The sequence below is a fragment of the Schistocerca piceifrons genome, chromosome 1 (assembly GCF_021461385.2).
Source record: "Schistocerca piceifrons isolate TAMUIC-IGC-003096 chromosome 1, iqSchPice1.1, whole genome shotgun sequence".
In the NCBI taxonomy this organism is placed as follows: Eukaryota; Metazoa; Arthropoda; class Insecta; order Orthoptera; family Acrididae; genus Schistocerca; species Schistocerca piceifrons.
In genome coordinates, this window is record NC_060138.1 from 967346944 (window position 1) to 967364317 (window position 17374).

General features: G+C 43.5%; 1 protein-coding gene across 1 annotated transcript in view; it reads left to right on the forward strand.

Moving 5' to 3' along the window:
- The first annotated feature begins 3682 nt into the window (after positions 1-3682).
- The window catches only part of LOC124776853 (alanine and glycine-rich protein-like), a 153489-nt gene continuing 139797 nt past the window's right edge, over positions 3683-17374 (forward strand). Inside the window, exon 1 of the mRNA XM_047252028.1 lies at positions 3683-3722. Within this exon, the coding sequence (XP_047107984.1) occupies positions 3683-3722 (40 nt within the window). The remainder of the gene's footprint in view (positions 3723-17374) is intronic.

Sequence of the window (17374 nt, forward strand, 5' to 3'; positions counted from 1 at the left end):
CTCTCTTTTCTCCAAAGGTCTCTTTAATTTTCCTGTAGGCAGTATCTATCTTACCCCTAGTGAGCTAAGCCTCTACATCCTTACATTTGTCCTCTAGCCATCCCTGCTTAGCCATTTTGCACTTCCTATCGATATCATTTTTGCGACGTTTGTATTCCCTTTTGCCTGCTTCATTTAGTGCGTTTTTATATTTTCTCCTTTCATCAATTAAATTCAATATTTCTTCTGTTACCCAAGGATTTCTACTAGCCCTCGTATTTTTGCCTACTTGATCCTCTGCTGCCTTCACTACTTCATCCCTCAGAGGTACCCATTCGTCTTCTACCTTATTTCTTTCCCCCATTCCTGTCAATTGTCCCCTTATGCTCTCCCTGAAACTCTGCACAACCCCTAGTTTAGTCAGTTTATCCAGGTCCCATCTCCTTAAATTTCCACCTTTTTTTTCTCAGCATATCATGTGAGAAAAGGGGAAGCTGAGTTTCACACCAGAGATGCTTTCTAAACTCCTGCTGATTCGCGCGCCTGAGCCTCTCAGTCTGAAGAAAGTTTACTATATTCGAATTGAGAATATATTCAAGGAGTCTACAGCAAACAGAAGTTAACGATATTGCTCCGCAATTTTGGCGATCCGTTATTTTACCCTCCTTATATACTGAAGTTACCTGCGCTTTTTTCCAGTCTCTTGGGACTTTGTGCTGGGCGAGACATACACGATAAATGCAAAACAGGTAAGGAGTCAATGCCGTAGAGCGCTCTTTGTAAAACAGAATAGGGAATCGATTCCGACCCGGTGATTTATTTGCTTTCAAATCTTTCAGTTATTTCTGAACGCCAGGGATAGTTATATTTATGTCGTCCATACGGTAGTCTGTCTAATGATCAAATGTTTGTACGATTCTCCTGTGTGAACGATTTCTTGGACTTGAAAACTTCGGCTTTTGTTTTGCTGTCTTCACGTGCCACACCAGACTGGTCAACAAGAGATTGAATGGAAGCCTTAGACCCGATCAATGATTTCACATAGGATCAGAATATTCTCGGGTTCTCTGCCACATCTTTCGCTTAGGAATGGCGGTGTTGTTGTACGCTTCGGGCATAGATCTTTTTACAGTCGCATGGCTCCCTACTAATCTTTGCTTCTCGTCATTTGTACGTTTGTTTTGAACTAAGAGTGCAACAGCTTTTGCTTCATCAATATTTTCCGGATTTAGTTATTAAAGCATGGTGGGTATTCTTCATCTTTTATCCACTTAGTAGGCATATAACTTTCAAGACCACGATTTACAATCTGCTTAAACTTTGTTCGTAATTCCTCTCCGTCCATGTTACTGGAACTAAGTGATGTCAGTTAACTATGTGAGATGTTAACAACTTATTATCTGCTCTGTCAAGCAGAAACACTGTCCTAGCCTTCTTGATCAACTTAACCATAGTTGCTATAATGACATCATGGTCGCCGTTTCTATACTGTCACCGTTGATAAGTTCCGGCCTATTTGTAGCTAAAAGGAATAAGATACTTCCATTGCGTATGGGCTGCCGAGATAGCTGCTCGAGACAGTTTTCAGAAAACGTGTTCAAAAGTGTTTTGCATGTCTGTCTGTCTGTACCCACCGCAATGAATCCATAGACATGCCGGTCTATTGTCGGTAGGTTAAAATCGCCTCCAGCTAGTATTGCATGATCTGGATATTTGCGCGCTATTGACCCTAGACTTTCTTTGAATGACTCTAGAACTGTCACAGCGGAATCGGGTTGCTGGTAAAAGCATCCAACAATTAACTTGGTTTCACTTACACCTGTTATACGCAAGCAGATAACTTGACTGCCACACTCAACGTCGACCTCAATAGAGACAATAGTTTTGCCAACTGCAATGAACAACCCCCCTCCTATGGCCTGCAATCTGTCTTCCTATATACATTCCACGACTCGCTAAATATTTCGGAGCTTTTTACTTTGGGTTTCAGCCAGCTCACGGTCCTGAGAACAATTTGACCGCGAGAACTTTCCTGGAGTGCATTAAATTCGGGAACTTTATTACGAATACTTCGACAGTTTACTGATAAAATTTTTACAGTCGTAGTGTCCTGAGTCCGAACGCTGTCTGATTTCCGCTGCTGCGTATCGGCTCGCGAGCGGTCATCAGAGCACGTCAAACTACCATCTGGCCTAAAAATACCCTCATGTGCCCTCCACGATGTGTTAATTTGTAAGTTGAATCCAATTTATCAGAAAGGCTATACCAATCTTTCAGAAGCCACAGAATTTCATATCAAGCTCGCTTAAATAAAGTTTTATTGAAAACCAAAAAATTTAGCACCACTGCTACGGTAAATTGATATATCTGTTTCATACCTGGTTATCTGTAAAAAAAAAAAAAAAAAAAAAAAAAAAAAATTCCTGTTACTACCGAGACCAAACAAATATCGAAAATTCCGGTTATTCAGAACTAAATACCAGTACCTGTTTTAAGAGGTCAGTTCTCCCCATTCCTCTAAAACAAAACAAAGATTTTCACTTGCTTTTATTGACGAAATGTATCTCAGATATTCCTTTAAGCATGTGGGTAAAAATTTCTAAGGCAGCTTTGTGCCAAACAGTGCGGAGTTCATCAGAAGGTCTTGCAATCTGCATTTTTGAATATATTCAAACGAAGCGCAATGTCTTGAATGCAGAAGCTAATACCGCGTTCGATACTGATAATATAGTGGGATATCTTTACCTCAAATGAAGGATTGACTTCCACAAGTCAAATGAATGTCAGAGAGAGAAACTCTTCGAAATATCAATTTTAGTCGAATCGAACGAGAAATTTTTATATTAGTCGTTTATGTGGCTACTCAGTGCACGATAGCGACTTCCTAAGAGACTTAAAAAGGTTTTAATTTTCTGCTTCGGTCAGTGAAAATTTTTTTGTAACATTATAATATAATATAATACCCTGCGGATTTATAGAACAGTGTAAATACCTTGTGTTACTGCTGCTGCAAAAATATTGTTAACGTGAAATATCACAAGAATGATTGGATAATCGTTAGATTTGGCATCCAAAATTCTTTTAGTGTTCTCGTACCGATCAGCAAGCAACCTGTCTGAATCATACGGGATCCGCTACAAGCCACACTTAGGATAATGCCGGCTGCTGTGATATTCGTTGCAGCAATTATTAGCACAGAAGTTCTAGTACCATGTCACCCAACAGCCCTCGTTTGAGGCACGGAAGACCGTCGGTTGGAGTCTGCTTGCATGTGGCTGCCTGGTGGCTTTGTGGCGAGGCAGTACCGGTGCCGGTGCGGCGCACGTGTCCGCCGGCGGCCGGAGGTGGATGAACGAGGAGCGGCGTCGCCGTCGCCGTCGCCGCGCCGGTGCGTGGGAGGCGCCTCGGCAGGCGCCAACAACTGTCGAAAAACTTCTCGATAGATGCTATCGATCGGGCGGGCACGGCGCTGCGGCCCGGGAGATGACGCCGCCTCCTCTCCGCCGGCGGCGGCGACACGCACGAAGCTGTTGCTGCGCCGTCCGCCGGCCTTCCGCGCTCACCTCCACCCTGCCGCAACTGCGCAGCGGGCGCAGCACTTACCACCGGGACGGGTGACAGCTCACCGCTCCAGCTACATGCATGTTTCATTCATGAGCAGCCGTCCCAGACAAGGCACCAAGTTTCAAGTTTGAAACGACCCATGACTGGAGCAAATTCGGGCTCAACATGCGCAACCGCAGGTGCGTCTGTAAAAGCTGAATGGTTAAAAAAAAAAAAAAAAAAAAAGAACCTACCACAGTCGATCAGCAATATGCGATTAAATTGTGCAAGAGACTAAGCAAACTGAAACATCAATTACCCACACCACTGAAACAGAAAATATAGCTTTCAGGATCATAATGCACTTTTTAAGAGACGGGACAGTAACCTACAGTTGTAACCGAGTATGTATTCTCACGGAGAGCTTCTGTATCATCCCGTGCACTGTCAGGCGATAGTAACTGCTTAATCTTTACTTTACGGAATCGACCGCACGAACAAAGGATTGAGCAACAATATCAGTTCAGAACAGTTACCTCTATTTCTACGATTCTCCGCCATCTTTTCTTTCTACAATATGTAATATTTGGATTTTTTTTCAGATACCACAATCTATCATTTGGCGTACATTATACATCGACACACAGGGCGAGGTAGCCCAGACAGGTCAGAACGACGAGTTAACACTTTGACGTACGTTTTTCACTAATTTATGGGGGACGATCTGACAAATTGTCTGACTCACGCAAGTACGAGGGTTGCCCAAGAAAGTATTACTTGTAGTCTCCTGAGTGAGCGTGCCAAGTTTCCGTCACTTCCGACAGATACCGTAGCTGTAGGACAATTTCAAAATGGCGTCTGTAGATGATCTACGTTACAAGCAACGTGCCGTCATTGAATTTCTCATTGCAGAGAAGGAAACTGTGGGGAATATTCACAAAGTCTGTGGAGCATCTGGTGTCGACAGAAGTACAGTTAGTCGCTGGCTACGGAGGGTGAGGTCATAAGAAGGCGGTTCGGCGGAGCTCCACGATTTGCAGCGGTCGGGGAAACCATCCACGGAGAGCCTCACGTATTGCAGTGAGCTTTCATTTTTTTGGTCCATTAATGGATGCCACTCGTGGAAGACGTTTTGAGGACGATGAGGAGGTGATTCACACAATGAAGCACTGGCTCCGCCACCAGGACGAGAATTGGTATCGACGAAGTATACAGGCCCTTGTTTACTGTTAGATACACGTTTAACTTTTTGTCAAAAGAAACCCAAAAACATGTTCTGAAAAAGTGTCTTATTTCTCTACTAGACAGTGCCACAAGTTCCTCCAAAAAATCGTAAAACAACACACACACACACAAATGACATCAATAAATGTAAATCCACCTGATGATGGAGGTTGAAACATTTGAAATGCGTCGTGGAGATAAATAAACAGTGACTGGTAACAGTAAACTTGCTGTTTCATTTAATCCGCAAAGTAGTTATACAATTTTATTGTAATCAAATAGCAAACTTGCAAGAGCATCATTTTTCGACATAGTCTCCTTGCGTTTCAACGTACTTGGTCCATCGTTGTGCAAGCTTCCTGATGCCCTCATAAAAGAAGGTTCTCGGTTGAACTACGAGCCAGGAATGCACCGCTTTTTTCACTGCTTCGTCCGAGGCAAATCGACGGCTCCTTAATGCCTTTTTGAGTGGACCAAACAAGTGATAGTCAGAAGGGGCAAGATCGGGACTATATGGAGAATGATCCAGTACTTCAAATCTGAGTTCCTGGAGCGTTTCAGCAGTGTGGGAAGCAGTATGCGGACGGGCATTGTCGTGCAACAACACAACACCTTTTGACAGCAATCCTCGCCGTTTGCTTCGAACTGCAGGCTTTAGCCTGGCGGTAAGGATCTCACTGTAACGTACACTGTTTATTGTTGTGCCCCTTTCCCCACAATGTTGCAGTACTGGACCTTGTGCGTCCCAAAAAACCGTAAGCATTAGTTTTCCTGCGCACGGTTGGGTCTTGAACTTTTTCTTGCACGACGAATTTGGATGTTTCCATTCCATACTCTGCCGTCTTCTCTTCGGCGCGTAATGATGGATCCATGTTTCGTCACCACTAATGATCCTGTCTAAGAAGTTGTCCCCTTCGTTACCATAGCGATCCAAATGTTTTTTGCAGATGTCCAAGCGCGTTTGTTTATCCAACTGTGCGACTTGTTTTGGGACCCATCTCGCACAAACTTTATGAAACCCAAGTCTGTTGTGGATGATTTCGTAGGCAGAACCGTGACTAATTTGCAGACGATGTACCACTTCGTCAATAGTTAATCGTCTGTCTAAGAGAATCATTACACGTGAATGCTCAATGGTTTCTTCATTTGTGGCGGTAAACGGTCGTCCTGCTCCTTCATCGTACGTAACGCATGTGCAACCGTTTCAGAATTTTTCAATCCATTCGTAGACACTCCGTTGTGGCAAAACACTATTCTCGTACTGTACCGAAAGTCGTCGATGAATTTCGGCCCCTGATACGCCTTTCGACCACAAAAAACGGATCACTGAACGTTGCTCTTCTTTGGTGCAAATAGGCAGCGGAGCAGCCATGATTAACAGCACGGCAGCGACAACCAAACTAACCTAGCTGCTTGGAAATTGCAATGATATAACAACAAATAAACAAAGCATGCGCATCATCGTAAGACGATAGTACTACCAAAATAAACAAAAATAACTGAATTGCGGATAATAATTGACTTATCCTCGTAATATCCTTGTACACCAACATCTTCATTGAAGAAACCATCAACATCATCAAACAACACCGACAACAACGAAATGACGTTGTCAAGCCACATACAGAAAAGGCTACAAATATTCTAAAATAAATAAAAAATTACAGTTATTTCTCATTTCACAACCGGAGCTACTCATAGCAAAATGGACTCACTGTGGGATTTCCAATCATTGGGCTCCTACCTAACACATTCTTAATGACACTGAGAACAATACAGGATAGTATTTCGGTATCGTTACGGAAATCACATCATATGTCAACATCTGATCATATACAACTCCAAAATTTCACAAACACAGACTAACCACAGATAAAATACACCATAGAATCAGAAAATGACAAAATGTCCAATTTCTTAGACACTATAATACATAGACACATCATCCAAAATCGATTTTCCTTGTACAGGAAGCCCACCACCAAAAGTTCAGTCATAAACAGAAACTCAGACAACCCTATAACAAACACACACACACACACACACACACACACACACACAGGCGCGCGCGCGCGCGCCCGCGCGCTTGCTTATTTTCGATAAATGCTATACAGGCTCAATAAAACTCTAGTCAGCCGGGACAGCTACCAAAATGCGCTACCGCCAATGAGACATATATCTGATAGAAACGAATAAAAATCAAACATGACAGACAAAGTAAACCTCAAAATTAGAACAAAAATGGAAAAAACACAGTAAGAAACTGATCAACACTGATGTACAAACACAGACACACAGAATGCAAGCCGGTCGAAGTGGCCGCTTGGTTAAAGGCGCTGTAGTCTGGAACCGCAAGACCGCTACGGTCGCAGGTTCGAATCCTGCCTCGGGCATGGATGTTTGTGATGTCCTTAGGTTAGTTAGGTTTAACTAGTTCTAAGTTCTAGGGGACTAATGACCTCAGCAGTTGAGTCCCATAGTGCTCAGAGCCATTTGAACCATTTTTGAACAGAATGCAAACACACAAAACTCATCTGAACAAGAAACAACCACAACAAACTAATGCCACACACTTACCTACAACAGCAAAGCAGCTCACAGGATTGCCAATATTTTCAATAAACAATGACAATCAATTAGCCTATTTGAACAGACATTAGAAAAAGTTTTGTATCACCCCGGTTCCCAGAATTCCTGTAGACGTTCAGTGTGGATATTGCATCACAGACACAGTCCCTTTGACTGTTCAAAGATGTCACTAAACCCGCCAAAAGATGTAAACAAGCACTCACGAGCAGCGCCTATTAGACGGAAGGGGGCCGAGAGCCGATCAGTTCCAATCATTCCGACAGTAGGGAGCTACAGTACAACCATGCCTAGACGGTCAGTACCGCGGTTCGATCGGTTCCGCATTGTTACTTTGTGTCAGGAAGGGCTCTCAACAAGGGAAGTGTCTAGGCGTAGTGGAGTGAACCACAGCGATGTTGTTCGGACGTGGAGGAGATACAGAAAGACAGGAACTGTCGATGACATACATCGCTCAGGCAGCCCAAGGGCTACTACTGCAGTGGATAACCGGCTACCTACGGATTGTGGCTCGGAGGAACCCTGACAGCAATGCCACCATGTTGAATAATGCTTCTCGTCCTGCCACAGGACGTCGTGTTACGACTCAAACTGTGCGCAATAGGCTGCATGATGCGCGACTTCACTCCCGAAGTCCATGGCGAGGTCCATCTTTGCAACCACAACACCATGCAGCGCGGTACAGATGGGCCCAACAAAACGCCGAATGGATCGCTCAGGATTGGCATCACGTTCTCTTCACCGATGAGTGCCGCGTATTCCTTCAACCAGAAAATCGGCGGAGAGGTGTTTGGAGGCAACCCGGTCAGGCTGAACGCCTTAGATAACTGTCCAGCGAGTGACGCAAGGTGGAGGTTTCCAGCGAGTGACGCAAGGTGGAGGTTCCCTGCTGTTTTGGCGTGGCATTATGTGGGGCCGACGTACACCGCTGGTTGTCACGGAAGTCGCCGTAACGGCTGTACGATACGTGAATGCCACCTCCGACCGATAATGCAACCATGTCTACAGCATATTGGCGACGCATTCGTCTTCATGGATGACTATTCGGCCCCCATCGTGCACATCTTCTGAATGACTTCCTTCAGGATAACGACATCTCTCGACTAGAGTGGCCAGCATGTTCTCCAGACATTAATTTATCGAACATGCATGGGATGGATTGAAAAGGGCTGTTTATGGACGACGTGACCCACCAACCACTCTGAGGGACTACGCCGAATCTCTGTTGAGGACTGGGACAATCTGACGAACAGTGCCTTGATGAACTTGGGGATAGTATACCACGACGAATACAGGCATGCATCAATGCAAGAGGACGTGCTACTGAGTATTAGAGGTACAGGTGGGTACAGCAATCTGAACCACAATCTCTGAAGGTCTTGCTGTATGGTGGTACAACATGCAATGTGTGGTTTTCATGAGCAATAAAAAGACGGAAATGATGTTTATGTTGATCTCTGTTCCAATTTTCTGTACAGGTTCCGAAACTCTCTTAACCGAGGTTACGCAAAACTTTTATGATGTGTGTACAAAAGAAACTGTGGACACCCTATGCTAACACAGACAAATACAACACGTTTTCAGTCTATCAATTCACATGTCAACGCTACAACTCAATTTATGTCGGGCAAAAAGGTAGAAATCCCAAACAGGTAGAAATCTCATTAATACATAATATGAACACTAAGGGGCAGTTAAGAGTAGGCGCAGTCACTCTACACTTGCAGAGAACCTCATGGGCGTGAACCATAGACCAACGGACATAAAAATTGGCAAAAAATCTTAAATGCGCTACAGCCCTCCACACGAACTTATAATAGAAGAAAGCCATACTAGAAGGGAAAGAAATAATGAATGAATATCAGAAGATCAAGGCGCAGAACACACACACACACACACACACACACACACACACACACACACTCAGACAGACACGCTCACACACACACACACATACCAAAGCCTATGTCGTTAAAAAGTTCGAAATTACCGCCCAGAAACAATAAAGTTGGTGGAAGAGGAGAATATCTGATACACTGTGACACAATGTACGGGCATGGAAAAGCCAAATCAAGAAAAAGTAAGCAGACTTAATTTACATACTTAAGTTGTCACTCTCACTCACCAATTTACAAAGCTCATTCAAATCACATATCCTTACATCATTTTAGAAAACTATGACTAACCTAACAAACGATACTTAAAGAATAAAGTAATAAATCAGTGTGGACAGCAGAATGTAACTTAATGTTATTAGTTCTATAATCTAACCCTAGCAAGTTGGATAAAAGCAGTAGTTTCATTTTAGGCTAAACATTTTGATATATATACGTACCAAATATTGAAAAATCCTGACAGATTTCAGAGGACAAAACAGAGAAAAATATCAGCATTACCGCAAATGGTAAGCAACCACCTAACATCAGTATGAGATAATAAGGTATATAAGTTTTCTGTTGATAATTTCGTTAATGTAAATACCATTATCTCAAAACTGTTATGTATTATGAAGCAACATTTCTTTACATGTTATTTGACAGAGAACAATAGAACCCACTGATGATGATGAAATTTCACCGAAACATTTTTGGGCATTAAAGAAGAAGAGTTTGTGATAGCACAGAGCAGAACCGCATTTTTACAGCTATATATTTTGATTACGTGGTAGTTAGTAAGTCTACCCAGAAGAAACACCTCAACAATTTTATGAAACAGCTGCCGGCCGCGGTGGTCTCGCAGTTCTAGGCGCTCAGTCCGTAACCGAGCGACTGCTACGGTCGCAGGTTCGAATCCTGCCTCGGGCACGGATGTGTGTGATGTCCTTAGGTTAGTTAGGTTTAAGTAGTTCTAAGTTCTAGGGGACTGATGACCACAGATGTTAAGTCCCATAGTGCTCAGAGCCATTTGAACCATTTTTTTTATGAAACAGCTGTTTCATACAAAAAGATTGTGGACTCAAACAAGAATTAAATAAGCGCAGTTGTTTTCTAGCGTAGTGTTAAATGTCTCGGCCATACACAGACTCACGTCAGTCCACTCTGGATAATATCCCTGCGCCCAAAGACTTGAGAGAAAGGAGAAACGAAGGAAGGTTAGGATTTAGCGTTCCGTCGTCAACGAGGCAATTAGCAACAGAGCACAAGAATTATTCAAGGATGGAGAAAGAAATCGGCTGTGCCCTTCCAAAGGAACTGTCCCAGCGTTTACCTGAAGTGATTTGAGGAAATTAGGGAAAATCTAAGACGGACGCGGAATTGTATCGCCCTCTTCTCGAATGCGAGTCCAATGTGTTGATCACTGGAACACTTCGTACGGTCAGAGATTTGGAGCAACATCAATCATTCTTGAGCAACATAAATCACTGTGGCAAAATTGATAGGAACTGCTGCGCAGACATCATACTCCACCAAGGCAGTCAAATATCAGTCGTCTGCCGCCTGTTAGTCAGCGTTGTTGAAGCTAGTAAGCGTTTGAACAGCTCCCTCTGCTTGGCACCATTTACGCCAGCAAAACGTTTCGTCCTGTCAACAGAAGCGCTGTGCTGTCACGTTAAGCCCGCCAACGGCACAGGAAAACAGACTGCATACAAATAAGTGTAACAGCAGTGGTAAAGGGCAGCCATAGCCAAAGAGAATACGCACAACACTGAAAGACATTGAGGCTAAAGGTGTTGGCAGGACCTTGAGTATACTGGCCAGGCATTAATGCCGGTATCGAACATGAGGGTTCGACTTTGTTAGCTATCCCCCTGTTTAGATAAACGTAGCAGAAATCCATGATCGGATTTATCAGAATTAATTCGGGCCTATGAGCTGTAATATAATAGCCCGATCGCACGCCGCTGCAAAACAGTTCCTATTTTTAAAAAATTACAAGTACGCGAGTTCTTTGTAGACTTGTTAGGTGCAGAGTACGTAAATGATTGCAACTGGAGTTAATAATATCAAACGAAATGGGCGACACGAGGAATACTTTTGAAATTCAGTACTTTATTCACTCAAAGGTAACTCTTTTGTAGTGGTATTAGTTATCTCAGCAGCTCTAGCAGCCAGTCAAATTCACAAAATGAAGACTCAGTTGAAGGACAGTCGATCAACCTGTTAATTCCACACTGTGTACCAACACTGTTCTCTATGAGAACCTTAAAGTTCCTCTTTGGTCTCACTCGCAGAAAGATTCTAAGTCACGATGTGAACTCGACTCGCGAAACACAGTCCTTACACTTGCACCATGCTCGTTGTGTTTCGAACACAGTAGCTCGTAGCGAGAGTTCGCCTGACACCAGTGAAACTGCGGCTTAAAATTCGTTATCTTAAGTGCTCTATATTCAGTGTCCCTCTCCAGTATTCCGTGACACATTGAAACCCACACTCAGGAATTTTCCACTAACCATTTGCGTGGCCTGGGCCGCATGTAGAAGTTACTCAGTTCCACGCTCTACGCATTGTAAAAATGCGGGTGTCAGTACTGTAACCTCTCTAACCCGCCAAACACGAGCAGGTAGGTATTCCAATTAGGCGCGACATTTCTCCCCATGTCCTACTCCCCACCATACATGAGGCCAATTAAGGGGGTGTCTATGTGGTCTCTTCTTGTGAACGCACTCTCTGATTTCCCACGTGCTATCAAGATGTCGTCTTGACCGCAGTTCCCTTTCACTACGAGTCAAACTCGGAAACAGAGTGGTCGGTCAGAACGTCCAATGGCCAAACAAACAATGGGGTAGGCTTATTAATATTTCATAATAATTGCAAGGGCTATGTCTCTCAGGTGCATATTCAGAAAAATATGGTAATACAGACCGGTGTCACTTGGGAGAACATTTTTCCTGGCATAAATATGGAAACTGATTGTTGCGAGGAATTGGGGGAAAATAAAAGGCACCCAACATACAATTAGTTTCCATTGAAACACGTAGTAACTAACTTTGACTGTCTACGAGTTGCAGGAAAAGACTGAATGATAGGTCTAATTTGATTATTGAACAACAGTGTGTGTTATATCTAAAGAAACAGATCTAACATTATTCTACAGCCATGAATCTAGATTTAATACTAGTACTACTACTACTAGTACTAATAATAATAATAATAATAATAATAATAGTAATTTGCATTGCACATGCTATAGGTATGCATATAAAATGTGTCATGACTCGTTTGGGAGTGTGTGTTGGCACTGAATCTGAGTCAAAACGAGAATGGTAAATACCAGAGAATTAAGACTAAGAGAACAGGGAAACGACGTGATAATATACGACAGACGTCCTCAAGGGGAGGATGGCGTGGTATATTTGAAAAATAAATGAAGAAAAATATGTGTTGTCCGCAGCTCGTGGTCGTGCGGTAGCGTTCTCGCTTCCCACGCCCGGGTTCCCGGGTTCGATTCCCGGCGGGGTCAGGGATTTTCTCTGCCTCGTGATGACTGGGTGTTGTGTGATGGCCTTAGGTTAGTTAGGTTTAAGTAGTTCTAAGTTCTAGGGGACTGATGACCATAGAAGTTAAGTCCCATAGTGCTCAGAGCCATTTGAACCAAAAATATGTGTTAAGCTTGTAAGCAAACTACATTAATAGACCTCAGTAAAGGAAAGAAGAAATAGCGATGGCAATAGTATTAATAGCACATTTAATAAATTGCGTTTGGGTTTGTGACGGCATTGTCAATATACAGGGTGAGTCACCTAACGTTACCGCTGGATATATTTCGTAAAGCACATCAAATACTGACGAACCGATTCCACAGACCGAACGTGAGGAGAGGGGCTAGTGTAATTGGTTAATACAAACCATACTAAAATGCACGGAAGTATGTTTTTTAACACAAACCTACGTTTTTTTAAATGGAACCACATTAGTTTTGTTAGCAAATCTGAACATATAAACAAATACGTAATCAGTGCCGTTTGTTGCATTGTAAAATGTTAATTACATCCGGAGATATTGTAACCTAAAGTTGACGCTTGAAACCTCCGACGTTCAGTTGCGTGTTGTAACAAACACAGGCCACGGTCGGCGAGCAGCGTCTGCAGGGACATGTTTACGATGACGACCGTGTTTATGAATGTGGCTGTAGTGCACTGTTGTGGTTTGGTCTAGCTGTCGCTGTGTCCGCATGTAGCGCTTGTTGCTATTGTTATTCTGCATTCGTCTCCGCACGCAGACCAACTGTAGTACACCGTGTTACCAGACGTCTGTGATAGTGTAGTGTTGTAGGAACTGTGACCATGGTGTATTCGAACTCTGAAAAGGCGGAGATGACACTCATCTATGGCGAGTGTCGACGAAATGCAGCTGAAGCCTGCAGGGTGTATCCAGAACGGTACCCGGACAGAGAGTATCCAACGTGCCGCACATTGCAAAACATCTACCGCCAACTGTATGCAACAGGTATGGTCGTAGCACGCAACCGGGTCCGTGACAGGCCCGTCACAGGAGAAGCGGGTGCAGTTGGTGTGTTAGCTGCTGTTGCCATGAACCCACACATGAGTACACGTGACATTGCGAGGGCCGGTGGACTGAGTCAAAGTAGTGTCATGCGCATACTGCATCGTCACCGCGTTCACCCGTTTCCTGTGTCACTACATGAGCAATTACATGGTGATGATTTTAATCATCGCGTGCAATTCTGTCAATGGGCATTAATAGAGAATGCGTTGCAGTTCTACCTGTTTACCGATGAAGTGGGTTTCACAAACCACAGGGCAGTGAATCTACGGAACATGCATTACTGGTCCTTGGACAATCCTCGCTGGCTCAGACAGGTAGAGCGACAGCGACCGTGGACTGTAAATGTATGGTGCGGCATCATTGGCGACCACCTCATTGGTCCTCACTTCATTGCAGGGGCCCAAACAGCTGCAACATACATCGCGTTTCCACAGAATGATCTGCCAACGTTGCTCGAAAATGTCCCATTGGAAACGCGTCGACGTATGTGGTATCAGCATGATGGTGCACCTGCACATTCCGCAATTAACACTAGGCTGACCCTTGACAGGATGTTCGACGGGCGTTTCATAGGACGTGGAGGACGCATAAATTGGCCAGCCCGTTCTCCTGATCTTACATCTCTGGACTTCTTTCTGTGGGGTACGTTAAAGGAGAATGTGTACCGTGATGTGCCTACAACCCCAGAGGATATGAAACAACGTATTGTGGCAGCCTGCGGCGACATTACACCAGATGTACTGCGGCGTGTACGACATTCTTTACGCCAGAGATTGCAGTTGTGTGCAGCAAATGATGGCCACCACATTGAACACCTATTGGCCTGACATGTCGGGACACACTCTATTCCACTCCGTAATTGAAAACGGAAACCACGTGTGTACGTCAGTGAAAAAGATCAATAAAAAGGTGTTAGCATGTGGACGTAATGTGCTGTTCCAGTCTCTTCTGTACCTAAGGTCGATCACCGTTCCCTTTGGATCCCTACGTAATTCGGTGCTCTCCGATACACACGATCGAACAGCGGAGGAGTGGTACTCAAGCGTCAAATTTAGGTTACAATATCTTCGGATGTAATTAACATTTTACAATGCAACAAACGGCACTGATTACGTATTCGTTTATATGTTCAGATGTGCTAACAAAACTAACGGGGTTCCATTTAAAAAAACGTAGGTTTGTGTTAAAAACATACTTCCGTGCATTTTTTTATGGTTTGTATTAACCAATTACACTAGCCCCTCTCCTCACGTTCGGTCTGTGGAATCGGTTCGTCAGTATTTGATGTGGTTTACGAAATATATCCAGCGGTAATTTTAGGTGACTCACCCCGTATATAAAACTAGCGCCGTTTCGGTTCCTATTGCAAGCGACCTTCTTTAGTATGTTTCTGTTTAAACAGGTCGCTTGCAACAGGTAGTTTCATGTATATTGACAATGCGGCCACAAACCCAGAAAAATTTTATTGAATGTGACAATTGCCGCAGAAGCCTACGTTTATAATAGCACATTGCTTAGTTAATGTTAAGTTTTTAGGGGAGGAGATGTTATGGCCGTCCTATGTCGATACATGTTACACACATGGTGTATACGACCCGGGACAACCGGGAAATCCGGGAAAAACCCGGGATTGTTTTCATCCGGGAGAAAACCGGGAAAAACCCGGGAATTTTTCCGAATTCCGGGAATTCTTCATTGTTTTAGCTGTCAGTTAAATTTTTGTAATTTTGACTAGTAAGAACTGATTCCTCCCCCCATGAACCATGGACCTTGCCGTTGATGGGGAGGCTTGCGTGCCTCAACGATACAGATAGCCGTACCGGAGGTGCAACCACAACGGAGGGGTATCTGTTGAGAGGCCAGACAAACGTGTGGTTCCTGAAGATGGGCAGCAGCCTTTTCAGTAGTTGCAGGGGCAACAGTCTGGATGATTGACTGATCTGGCTTTGTAACACTAACCAAAATGGCCTTGCTGTTGTGGTACTGCGAACGGCTGAAAGCAAGGGGAAACTACAGCCGTAATTTTTCCCGAAGGCATGCAGCTTTACTGTATGGTTAAATGATGATGGCGTCCTCTTGGGTAAAATATTCCGGAGGTAAAGTAGTCCCCCATTCGGATCTCCGGGCGGGGACTACACAGGAGGACGTCGTTATCAGGAGGAAGAAAACTGGCGTTCTACGGATCGGAGCGTGGAATGTCAGATCCCTTAATCGGGCAGGTAGGTTAGAAAATTTAAAAGGGGAAATGGATAGGTTCAAGTTAGATATAGTGGGAATTAGTGAGGTCGGTGGCAGGAGGAACAAGACTTCTGGTCAGGTGAATATAAGGTTATAAATACAAAATCAAATAGGGGTAATGCAGGAGTAGGTTTAATAATGAATAAAAAATACGAGTGCGGGTAAGCTACTACAAACAGCATAGTGAACGTATTATAGTGGCCAAGATAGACCGAAGCCCATGGCGACTACAGTAGTAGAAGTTTATATGCCAACTAGCTCTGCAGGTGACGAAGAATTTGAAGAACTGTATGATGAGATAAAAGAAATTATTCGGGTAGTGAAGGGAGACGAAAATTTAATAGCCATAGGTGACTGGAATTCGACAGTAGGAAAAGGGAGAGAAGGAAACATAGTAGGTGAATATGGATTGGGGCTAAGAAATGAAAGAGGAAGCCGGCTGGTAGGATTTTGCACAGAGCATAACTTAATCATAGCTAACACTTGGTTCAAGAATCATAAAAGAAGGTTGTATACATGGAAGAATCCTGGAGATACTAAAAGGTATCAGATAGATTATATAATGATAAGGCAGAGATTAGGAACCAGGTTTTAAATTGTAAGACATTTCCAGGGCAGATGTGGACTCTGATCACAATCTATTGGCTATGAACTGTAGATTAAAACTGAAGAAATTGCAAAAAGGTGGGAATTTAATTAGATGGGACCTGGATAAACTGACTAAACCAGAGGTTGTACAGAGTTTCAGGGACAGCATAAGGGAACAATTGACAGGAATGGGGGAAAGAAATACAGGAGAAGACGAATGGGTAGCTCTGAGGGATGAAGTAGTGAAGGCAGCAGAGGATCAAGTAGGTAAAAATACGAGGGCTAGTTGAAATCCTTGGGTAACAGAAGAAATATTGAATTTAATTGATGAAAGGAGAAAATATAAAAATGCAGTAAATCAAGCAGGCAAAAAGGAATACAAACGTCTCAAAAATGAGATCGACAGGAAGTGCAAAATGGCTAAGCAGGCATGGCTAGAGGACAAATGTAAGGATATAGTGGCTTATCTCACTAGGGGTAAGATAGATACAGCCTACAGGAAAATTAAAGAGACCTTTGGAGATAAGAGAACCACTTTTACGGATATCAAGAGCTCAGATGGAAACCCAGTTCTAAGCAAAGAGGGGCAAGCAGAAAGGTGGAAGGAGTATATAGAGGGTCTATACAAGGGCGATGTACTTGATGACAATATAATGGAAATGGAAGAGGATGTAGATGAAGATGAAATGGGAGATACGATACTGCGTGAAGAGTTTGACAGAGCACTGAAAGCCCTGAGTCGAAACAAGGCCCCGGGAGTAGACAACATT